Consider the following 12,360-nt stretch of genomic DNA (forward strand, 5'->3'; position numbering starts at 1 on the left):
AAAATAAATCTCTTCATATAAACAAAATAAGGCTTTGTCTGTGCTCTTTCCATTTAAAATGAGAGGCAATCATTTCCAAACAATGATATAATTGTTTAATAATCATTAAACATAATAATAATCATTATCCAAACAAAGATGCTGCATACCTGCAACATGAGGATTTTTTAATCTAAATTACATTGTATAATTTCTATATTTGAAGCAAAAACAGAATGGTTTGACTTCAGTTTTGTGAAACTATACATAAAAATATCTGCATGAAACAGCAGACGAGCTGAATGAGACACAGATTCACTCTCTGCAAACAGGTGGCGCTTAAAGCGTTTCCTTGGTTTCCGCTGTAAACAAAGCAGCGCTGCACTTATGAACTTTAATATGCATTATACAGAGGCAAGATGAAAAGAAAAAATACCATCTAAACTTTTCTAAAGACAGTAAGTTCCCCTCAGACATGCATTCATATAAACTAGCCCTAATTGAATCGCGATTTGTTTAGCATCTCAACCGATTTGAATCGTCACATATTTGAATCGATTTTCAACCGGCTCGCGGTTAATCGTTACATCCCTACTACATTGTGGTCTATTGGTATCGCGACGTCAATGAGCAAACACATCTTGTCCTTCTTGTTATGGACAATGATGTCCGGGCGGTTTGCACTGATGGTCTAGTCGGTAAACACACCCGTGTCCCACATAATGGTACATTTTTCGGTGTATACAACTGGTTGTGGGACATCCTCATACCACTTGTCGGTACTTCAACACCAAGTTCTTTGCAAATTGTCCAATGGATATAGCTTGCGACCTTATGTCGCTCCTTATAGTCTGTGCCAGCAAGTATGGAGCAACCGGAAATTATATGACTGACTTGTTTCCTCAGTTACTCCACACATTCTACATCTACTGTCGACCTGCAGGTTGAGGATCTTGCGTTGGTGGTACCTGGTGTTAAAGGGTTAGTTCACCCAAAAATTAGCCCTTGAATTACTCACCCTCAAGGCATCCTAGGTGTATATGACTTTCTTCTTTCAGACGAATCCAATCGGAGTTATATAAAAAATTGTCTTTGATCTTCCAAGCTGTTTAACTGCAGTCAGCGGGTGTTGCAGTGCATCAGTCCAAAAGAAGTGAAAGAAAAAAAAGCGCATCCATTCATAATAAAAAGTGCCTCACGCGGCTCCGAGGGGTGAACAAAGCCCTCCAAAAACAACATCGACCTCATACATCATCCGCCTGGAGATGCTTCCATGTACAACTGTTGGCGCAAGCTAGATTAAAGTGATTATTACGTTTTGAATATGGATATTTTTCTTACAAAAACGCATCGATTCGCTACAGGAGGCCTTTGTTCACCCCCCGGAGCCACGTGAAGCACTTTTTTATTATGAATGGATGCGCTTTATTTCACTTCTTTTGGACTGATGCACTGCAACACCCGCTGACTGCCATTAAACAGCTCGGAAGATCAAAGGCAATTTTTAATATAACTCCAATTGGATTCGGCTGAAAGAAGAAAGTCATATACACCTAGGATACCTTGAGGGTGAGTAATTCATGGGCTAATTTTCATTTTTGGGTGAACTAACCCTTTAAGTGCTTGATCCTGGGCGGCGATGATCAGGCTCTCCGTTTATCCTTTCAGGCTGGAATTTCCAAGCTAGACCGGCTTCCTTGTCTACAAATGGCTCATTCAGATATTTGAAGAACTTGCCTTGGAGAGCCTTCTCCTCCTTCACAGACTTGATCCAATCTCGTTGATATTTTCTCTCAGTATATGACCTTCATCCAGAGAACTCCTGCTCGGCTTTCCACCCATGGTTTTAGCGCTCTCTGGATGATCCTCTTGTCTGGGAAGACCATAGTGTTTGTGGATCTCATTCGCTGTTTTCATCAGGGAATACTTGATTTTGCTGACTTCATGCTTCTTCACCATCTTCATGAGCTTATCGCTACCTCGCTCAATGTATTTGCTAAGGCTGACGATGGCGATGTTGTACACGGACTCACAAGCTCAATAAGCCCACGGCCACCGTCGCTTGATGTATAATTGGTTTGCGTCTGCTTTAGGATGGTGCATACCATTCATCGTTACCGATTTCCTCATCTTCCTGTCCATCTTCCTGATCTCCACTACTCTCCAGTCTACCATGCTGAAGCTGTATGTGGGAACAGGGACTGCTAAACTGTTGATAGCACTGATCTTGTTCTTGGCATTGAACTTGCTCCTAAGTACCAGGCGGACTCGGCGGTAGTACTCCTTAGCAATATTACTCTTCATCTCATTGTGCTGAATACCATCGCCTTCGTCAATGCCCAAGTACTTGTACACTCAGCTAGATGTTATGGCTTTTGACTCGTACGCCTCTCTTGAAGACAGCAGGTGTGCATTTGTCTTGTCCAAACTCCATTCGGATGTCGTCACTGAACATCTTGACAATGTGCATTGCCTGCCCGAGCTGCTTCTCGTCTCTACCAAAGATCTTGAGGTCATCCATATACAACAGAAGGGTCACAATGTTCTTGTCATCAATTACATATCCAATACTTTACCTGCTCAGCATGTTCGAGAGGGGCATGAGGCTAAGGCAGAACAGCAAGAGAGACAGTGAGTCGCCTTGGAAGATTCCCCGTTTGATGCCAGTTGATCCTGTCTTGATGCTGCCTTTCTGGTGGAAGAGGTGCATCTCTGTCTTCCATTCCTTTACTGATGTTTCGATGAACTGAATGATGGTGGGACTCACGCGATAGATCTTTAGAGTTTCCAAGATCCATGAGTGAGGGATACTATCGAATGCCTTCTTGTAGTCAATCCAGGCAATGCTCAAGTTCTTCTTGCGTTTCTTGGCATCTTCAGTCACCATCTTGCTAATGAGGAGTTGATCTTTACATCCTCTGGCTCCCTTCATGCAGCCCTTCTGTTCATCTGGGAGGATGTTGTTTGTCAGCAAGTGGTCGTATACCTTCTCGGACACTTCTCGGCTGCTGTAAGAAGCTTGTACATTGTCGGCAGGCAGGCTATCAGATGGTAGTTCTTGGGATCTCTAGGATCCTTGCTCTTGTAGAGAAGAAATGTGACTCCAGTCGTCATCCATTCAGGGATGGATCTTGGGTCTTACAAAACTTCATTCATTGCTCGTCAGGTGTTGATGTAGAGCATTAAAACTCTTGAGCCAGAAGTTTTGCAGCTTGTCTGGACCAGGGGATTTCCAGTTCTGTGCTTGTTTGATGATTCTGAGCATGTCAGTGAAAGTAAGCTCAGTCCATGCTTGCGGTGTTACTCTTTGGTTTGCTTTCTCCTCATCCTTGATCCACAATGCTTCGTTGTTATGTTTAACATTATCCTTAAGGATGCTGCGTCAGAATGTCTCGACAGCTGGTTGTGAAGGCGGTTCAGAGATGGCATCTTGCAGTTTGTTCAGAAGCTGGTAGAATTTCTTGGTATCCTCTCTAAACAGCTTGTTCTGGTAGAACTGTTGCTGGCGTTCTTTGTACCTTCGCAACCGCTGAGCCCTCGCTTGTAGCTTCATCTTGATGTCCTGGGTGAACTCCTCGAGTTTACTGTAGTCCATTTGTGCCAATCCGAGTATGCGATTGATCTATTTATGGACATGCCTGCTGGCGACTCCGAGCTTGAGCTGACGGAGGATGGAAAGGATCCTGCGATGTTGGTCAACCTTCTGCTGAAGCCTTCTCTTCCACAGTGGTTCTTTTCTTGCCTTCTTTGGAGTGTTCCTCATCTTGCCTGCATTGACTGCAACTGCTGCATACTCAAGTGTGTTGAGCTCTGAGATGTTTAAAGGATATTCCCTTGCGATGTTAACCAGGGCCTGGTTCGCCATCTCGATGTTCTGATCCAGCTCCATGCACCGTCGCACATGCTTGAGTCTCCTCCTGTCCTTGATGGCGACACTCTCTAACTCAAGCAGCTTCACTTAGATCCTGGTTTCCATCTCTTGGACTCTTGCATCACCTGATTTGGGAGCAACAACTGAAGGGTCAACTCCAGTCGTCTCATCCACTTGATGCTGATCCTCAGGGATGCTCTCAGCAGGCTTCTGCTGTTGCTGTGGTTGATCTCCAGCAAGTTCTTTCTCCATGGAACTCTTGCTTGTCTCTTTATCCACGGTACTAGCTTTCTCTGGCTTTTGCATTTGCTGTTGGATGCGCCTGATGACATTAGCTTTGATCTGTGCCATTTCTTTGCTTCGATGCTTCTACTCTGCATATTCACCTTGTTCGGGTCCATATCTGGGTTCCGTTGGCGCCAGATTGTGTAGGTCCCTCTTGTCTTAGGTGCCTTCATGCCTGCCTCAGTGGCATAGTAGAAGGACCACATCAGATCCCTATACTGATCGACAGTCCAGATTTGTCTACTTTTCGTAGCTTTGCTTGACGTGGCTGTCTTTGGTGTTGCACTAGACATGTCAGGTTGAGAATCCTCGTTCCGATGACTGTCCAGTACTTGCGTATCAGTATTAGACTCTGATAAACTGAGTCTTTGCGTCGATTTCGCCTGATGACTGACACTCCTCACCCTGCCGGACACGACACCTGTGCCTCCAATATCACAGGTCCCGTTTACGTCGTTCAATTTGTTTCTCTTTGACCACACAATCATGGTTTGTTTCAATGTCCACTCCATTAGTTTACCCTATAAAGAGCGTATCCAGGCGGCACCACATGGAGGTGTGGTGTCCGCCCGAAGTCCCAGGCTCCAAAAGTTCTTCTTCTTCTTCTTATTATTAGTATTGTCGTTGTTATTATAAATAACATATTATTATTATTAATAATAAAAATATTCAACAAAAACAAATATTACTATTGTAATAATTCACTGTTGAATAAACATATATATATATATATATATATATATAAAATACATTTTAATAATTTAGTTTATAAGCACTTGTCATTACAAGTTTAGGAAAACGGTTGGTGTGGTGCATTCCCAAAAGCATGTTATAATCGACTGAAATGAACTGAGCTGAACACAGTGAACGTGTTTCACTCTCTGAAACACACAGTGCATATATTTATTTAGTTAAATCAGTTTCTGTGATTAATCGTGCAGCCCTACCTTAACCAAAGTTTTTCCACAAGCATCGCAAGTCATATCTTACAACCCATTATGCTTATGAAAAACACAGGCTGACAATATATATTCCTTCACCTATATCATGCATCTACTAAGCATCTGCACCGCATGTTCTGCTAAATTTTACTTTTTCTTTCTGATTGTCTTCACACTCAAAACAGCATTTCTGAATGTTTGGTGTTAAAAATACTTTTCACAATGGTTGAGAACTGTCGCATGCACCGCCGCGTGTCAAGTCGACCTGTGAATTGCGACAGTGGTGCTGCCACAACAAACATCTGTGAGAAACAAACAGGAAACTCACCGCAGTAGCTTTTAACCAACCGCGTGACGCCTCGGACACCTTCAGAGCATCACTGTCTGTCGTCTCAAAGGTGATGTTCCCCAAAGACAGAATGCCAGCTAGAATGGTCATCATGTCCACCTTTTCCTACAAACGAGATGTGAAGGTCTATCAGGGTTTCTGCAGGTAACTTTAAGACGAAGTAAAGAACATTTAAGGAAGGGCACACAATATGTCTGTATGGCCTCTGAATAGCAACGTCTTGCATTATCAAAGCTTCGAAGTTTCAGATCTCCATTACGTTTTAGATCTCCAAATATATGTAAATCTCTCTGCCCAAAACCACAAGAATATAAAAATAACTTTTATTGTAGCTTCAGATCACGCTGCAAAAAAGTGGCGTTCCTCCTCAGTAATTTTGTCTAGTTTTCCAGTGCAAATGTCTAAGGATTTTTAAAATGCATTTACTTGAGAAGCAAAATGACATGTTTTCTGAGAAATTGATCAATGAATGATGAATATTTTATTATTAAAACAAGAACAAATATCTGCCCACAGGCTCAGAAAAATCAACTTAATTCAAAGGAAAAATAAGTTTTCATTCCCCATATTTGTTTTTATTTTAAGCACAAACTCACTTCATTTTGATCAATTTCTCAGAAAACAAGACTTCATATCTTCATTTTGCATCTTCAGTAACTGTATCTTGATTTAAGGATGTTTAGATGTTTGTACTGGAAAACAAAACAAAAATACTAAAGAAAATAATTTTTTTTTGAAGTGGATGCATCATTTAATGCCAATTTAACACTTTCTGCTTTGATTTAACACCTTTTTAAGGCCTTAATTTGTGGAAGGGGCAAATTAATGCTCTTTATGGTCTGTGGAAACCCTGGTCTATAAACAAAAACTGAACAAATACATTGCAAATGCTGTTAGGTTTTGCACCATTTTTAAACACCTCTAATTTTATGGTACTGTGGTGAAAAAAAAAAAAAGATTTTTGAAGCACTAATATATAATGTAGCATCTTATTTAATGAGTAAATATAAATATAATAGAAAAGCATTTCAAACCACAGGACACAGACAAGCAGGGCTCTACAGTGCAACCATTTCAGTCGCATTTGCGACTGAATTTTTAGGCTAATTTTTTTAAGGCTAATTTTTTATCAATTTTGTATTATTGATTAGAAGGTGCTCCTAAATTTTTGACTGTGCTCCTAAATTTGTTTTAACTTAAGTGCTCCTAAAAAGAAAAGTAAGTTAAGAGCCCTGACAAGCAAGGCTTTGTTCTTACCTGCTCCTCAAATCCCACCATGTCCATGGCGTTACACACTTCAGCATATTTCACACGCCAGGCCTGAACCACGTCTTCCTGCCCAAACCTGCCATTCAAATAACTGACAAGAGCAAAAAGATGTAAGCTTACTGCTAGGTTTTAAGGAATATGATTTATATGCAAAGTTTTGATACACAAACAGATGTGCTTTGAAAAGACAATATTTGGTGACTACAGTTGTGTTATGGGTTAAACAGGTTATCATGCAATTCACTGAAAATCAACAAAAAAGCAGGTAAAAAACAGAAAAACTATTGAAGCTTGTCAAAGACTAAAATATCAAATACATGAAAACATATACAATTTAAAACTGGACGTTTATTTGAAATGAAAGACTCACACTTATTTTCAGTACAATAGTGGAGTAACTGAGATCCAAAAAAAATATTTTATATTTTTCAGTCAACTGAAATAAAACATATATATTTTTTATTTCAGCTAGTTGCTAAGGCAATATTTATATTGCCTATTTTAATTTAGTTTCACTTGATGTACTAAAATAATTAAAACTAAAATTTAATAAATTACAATTATATAGACTATATATAAACAAATTAAAATGATATAGACTACACACACACATATATATATATATATATAAACAAAAACAACAAAAACTACTAAGATGAAAAACAAAACACAGTTACTAAAGCTTTTGCTAAAATTAAGATGAAAATAGAAAATATAAAGAAAAGATTCAAAATATTATAAAAAAAATATAATAGTATGAAATTAAAATGACAGTTTCCAATACAAGTGCAGTATGTTTTTGTATGTAAAATGTTGTATGTAAAAAATAATAATAATAATAAAAAAACAGGAGGGTTAAAGGGGTCATATGATGCGATTTCAATTGTTCCTTTCTCTTATATACAAAATAATGTTCTTTTTAGCAACATCATATGACCCCTTTAACACTGAATTAAATAACTTCAATTGTATATTAGCCTAATATTGGAACATTTTTTAAAAATATTTTTATTGAACAGAATATGTAACTCGAGCCTTGCGTGCTCTTGTGAACTTGTTCAAATCACTGTAACGCACAACCTTGAGTGTTTTCGAATGCGTCTCAACCCATCAGATCTTTGCATCACCTGACAATGTTTTGTATCGACCTTTTACACAATGAATCCTTAGCCGTACTAAGAAACATGACGTCCGTACCACAAATAGTTCTGTAGGAGTTGTCGTGTGACACACCTCTAATAAACTGCATGGGTAAGATGCTAATCTATGACGCGCATCGTAAACAATGTTGCTGATCCGGTTTCAAAAGCACACATCACAAGTGACTCACCGGTAGCGCGTGGGGTCCAGGAGGCCGTATATCTCTTTATCCTCCATCGAGATGCCAGCCAACATGAAGTAGAAGATGTGGAAGTTCTGCTCTCCCTCATCCTGATGAACCACACGGGATTTCTCCAGGAGATACTCGTTGATTTTTGCCCCTTTGACTACAAAAACACAGAAACTGAGGTTAATGTTCAATCAAAGAATATTGAATTGATTTATTGGTCTAGAAACACGCCCAATGGATATTATATGATCCATTACGGTCAGTGGGAAGAGCGTTATCTTTTCTGTCTGTCGTAAACAAACCTGAAGAGTTCTGGAAGCGGAGCTGGATGTATTTCCCGAAGCGACTGCTGTTGTCATTCATGACCGTCTGAGCGTTTCCAAAGGCCTCGAGAAGTGGATTCACCTGTTTATAGACAACCAGATGCAATCATGTTAGGCAGAATCTAAACATAGAAATAGGAAGCTTTGCTTTTAAAAAGCATCCCAGAATGCACCACAAAGCTGGTTGAGAGAACAGCGATATGTTTTGGTCACATCATCAATTTGTTCACTATAATTAGTTTTCTTATCAAACTGCTTGGCAATAGCACATGATTAAAATGGATAAATAAACTTCATTCATTATTTCATTTCACACTCACACACACACACACACACACACACACACACACACACACACACTCTCTCTCTCTCTCACTCTCTCTCTCAGTTTAGATTTTATAAAATTATTATGAACTCATCATTTTTGTAGAGTAACTTTTGCTGCTGAATTATCCACTAACCTAGTTTAGAATAGTATTTTTCTCATAGATGATAATATATTTTTTAAATTTGTTATTTTTCTTTATAATGAAGTTGTCTATATTTAGTAGATTGTGTGTAATACACAAAAGAGTGATGATCCGGTCGACACACACTGAGGGAAAAAAAAAAAAAAACTGTGCTGGTATCGGATAGGTATCGGTATTGTCCGATACTCAGAACTTTTGGTATCGGATCGGGATCGGTTCTGAAAAAATGGTATCGTGCCACCCCTAGATATAATATGCCAGGAGGAAAATATGAACTGTTGTTAGAGAGGAATTGAGGAACAATCTTTTAAACTGTGCTCAGTCTACTATAATAACTAGATTTATAGCAGTTGTCAACTATTGACTCAGTTGTGTTTGTTTATTTTATTGGCCATTTAGACCAATTTTATCAATTATATTTTATTTATTAATGATCAGCTACTGAGCTATGAAAGAGCAGCCTCTGAGCAATAAGACTCTCCTCTGGGACTATATTGACAACTTTGGCTTTGAACCAACAAGCAAGAGAGCAAAAGGAAGCAGGGAATCTAGACTGTTGAATCTCCTAAAACCAGTTATTCCACTTCAGAGGGCAAGAACAAAGTTTGCTCACTTCTCTATGCAAACATACTGTACCGTGTGACAACAGAAGGTTTTCTTCAAGATAACAGTCTTACACTTTAAAGCACATCACACATCGTAGGAACAGGATGTTGAAATGTGTTATACGGAAGCACAAAAGCAGAAAGAGAAGTCACATGGAGCAAAGCCAACTCCATGCGCAAATGGGGGTCAAAGTGTATCACGTCCTGATCAGGTAATATAACAGCAAGATTTCCCTGAGTCACACCAGTGGGTGAAGCGGTCTGGCTTATGCAATGCTTTAGAGAGTCAAGGTCACTTCCTAAACTTCTCAGATGTCTCTCTGAACTCCCCCAGACATCCGGTCTTCCTGAAAGAGTTTTGTAAAGGCTTGGAAACACTCTCAGACATGTCAACATCTTGACTTAACTGACAGTGAGAGTTTGAAGTGGGACTATCTGTTTGTCTGACCGATGGCTGATGGATGAAGCGTTCGGGAAACCAGTTTAAAAACCAGTTTTTGTTACATCTGCAGGGACTAGTGATGCAGAAAGTACATGCTTCACCTTTAAGAAATGCTCAAATGTAAATGTTAATGGAACATCCTTATGTTTTAGTATAAGTATAAACATTTTAGTGGGCAACGAATGCAGATTTTTTTTTATGTCCAATGCAATATTTAAGAGACCATGGTGGCTGACGACCTATATAACATCAGGCTCTGCAATTACATTTATATTTATTTTACATAGTATTTACTAAAATAAGTATAAATAAATAAATTTGATAAAAAAATTAAAAAAAATCTGTAAAATAAACATTTATAAAATGTTTATTTAGGAATTTCTATACACGCACACACACACACAAATCAATTATAAATCAATATTTGTGATGATATAATCACATATTAACAATGCTTAATTTCTAAATACTATGTTTATAATTTAATATTTATATATACATATAATAGTATCAATTATACTTCTATTTAATCATTTAAAGATTGTGTGTGTGTGTGTGAGAATTAGAATTAGAAATAAATACAAAAATCAAAACTTCATGAAAAAAATAATACATCTGATAAACAGATGTATACTTGTGTAGAAGTTTGTGACATGACATGTTTATTAGATATTCAATTACTTGTTTAAAATGTGTATCTACTGAATGTTGTCAAAATAAAAGTCTCTCACAACACTTATCAGCTAAACAGAACAATTCTATGTCAAATATCAGCTGATAATATCAGCAATGGGAATATATTGATCAACCACTAAAACATTTTCCCAATGTTGTGCAAATTTGTTTGAACGTCACATTGATCTCAATGTTCGGAGCACCAACAATATGCAAAAACATTTAATAGTTCCCAAAATAGTTATAATGTTCAAATAATGCAAATGGTAAAGCCTAAAGATGAAACGTTTGAACTTTTGGAACGTTAGAATTCAACATTTATAGAACATTAACAAGAACATTGTGCTAACATTTCTATTCACATTAGAGAAACTGGGCAGCTTAATCTTCCCACAATCAAAACAGAAAATGTTTTGACAACACTCATTTGTTTATGAAAGTTGTAGATCTTTGTAAACATATGTAAAGTAGATCTACTGTTAAATTGCATATGAACGTAAACACTCCAGGGTGAAAAGATACTTTATTTCTCACTCTCTCTGCTAAAAAAAAAAAAGTTCTGCAAACAAACAGTGAACCTACAGTAAAACCGCAGCAATTACAGTAACTACAAAGAACAGCCTAACAGATATCAATAAATATTGCCTTTCAAAATAACCAACCATCAGAAGTGAGCTCACTCAAAAACACATTGTCATTTACAACTTGTTTAAGCAACTTTCTCATTTCATCAGAAGTGATGATGTGCCAAAAAACTGGACATTTCATTGCCTAAAAGTGCATCTCACAATAATGTCAGTTTCAATGATCTGAAGCAACACAGGAAACCTGTTTAGTTTATACATTGTGTGTTTTTTTTAACCTTTTTTTGACTATGTTGTGCAATCGAGATTAAAATTTGCCAACCTGCTGTTGAAACGTGAAAGACGTGATGTGTGCAGTGGAACCTGGGTGTTTTGTAATGTTCACATTGACGCAGTGGCAGACATGATGATGACTTTCAGCGTGAACATGGAAAAGTGTTTTATAGTATTGGTTATCGCCTATAATTAAGTACAATGCCAACTGCTATCAAATCACAACACTACACCGAACCAGGAAGTACTGAAGGAACAAACAGAAATAACCTCTACCGTGCACATCTGTTCCTCAAACCAACCAGAGACCTCAAATTACAGACAGATGCTCAAAAATACTGCTGTCGCACCCACATATTTTCAGACACCACATGAAATCGCTTGAGTATTTTTATACCAAGTTTAAGAGGGATGTATTAAAGAGCCTTTTGCTTTAAAAAAAAAAAAAACTAACACTAGCTTCTTTTTGTATTCTATCTTTTTATTTATTATACAATTAACAAAAGCAAAAAGGCCACTAGCTTGCTCTATTCTATCTGTTTTCTTTTTATTTATTATATAATTAAAAAAAAAACCTTGCTACGTGTACTAACGGAGTCTTGTTATAGCACTTGCGTATCGTTGCTCTTGTGTTGCTTTTGATTGCTTCCATTGTCCTCATTTGTAAGTCGATTTGGATAGAAGCGTCTGCTAAATAACTAAATGTAAATGTAAAAAACAGCCTGATTTGCTATTTATTATTATTATTATTATTATTATTATAAGTGGGCGTTCTCATTCTAAAACACATTTGATTGGATAAAAATGCCTCAACTGCAAGATGATTCATTAATTTTGTTAGGCATTTTACTAGAAGATAAAGGTTTTGCATGTGTATTATAGGGCCTTTCGCACCGCTTTAGTTCCAGAACTAAATGTACAGTACTAAAGTACTGGGACGATTTTGCGCGAACTATTTCCCAGT

General features: G+C 37.8%; 1 protein-coding gene across 1 annotated transcript in view; it reads right to left on the bottom strand.

The window, feature by feature from the left end:
- The window catches only part of LOC107665770 (myosin-IIIb), a 45,065-nt gene that overhangs the window by 26,361 nt on the left and 6,344 nt on the right, over positions 1-12,360 (bottom strand). The window contains exons 5-8 of the mRNA XM_016456781.1: positions 8,327-8,429; positions 8,025-8,181; positions 6,683-6,785; positions 5,405-5,530 (exon numbers count right to left, since the gene is read on the bottom strand). Of these exons, the coding sequence (XP_016312267.1) occupies positions 5,405-5,530; positions 6,683-6,785; positions 8,025-8,181; positions 8,327-8,429 (489 nt within the window). The remainder of the gene's footprint in view (positions 1-5,404; positions 5,531-6,682; positions 6,786-8,024; positions 8,182-8,326; positions 8,430-12,360) is intronic.

This window comes from Sinocyclocheilus anshuiensis, unplaced genomic scaffold, assembly GCF_001515605.1.
Source record: "Sinocyclocheilus anshuiensis isolate Anshui unplaced genomic scaffold, SAMN03320099.WGS_v1.1 scaffold743, whole genome shotgun sequence".
Lineage (NCBI taxonomy): Eukaryota > Metazoa > Chordata > Actinopteri > Cypriniformes > Cyprinidae > Sinocyclocheilus > Sinocyclocheilus anshuiensis.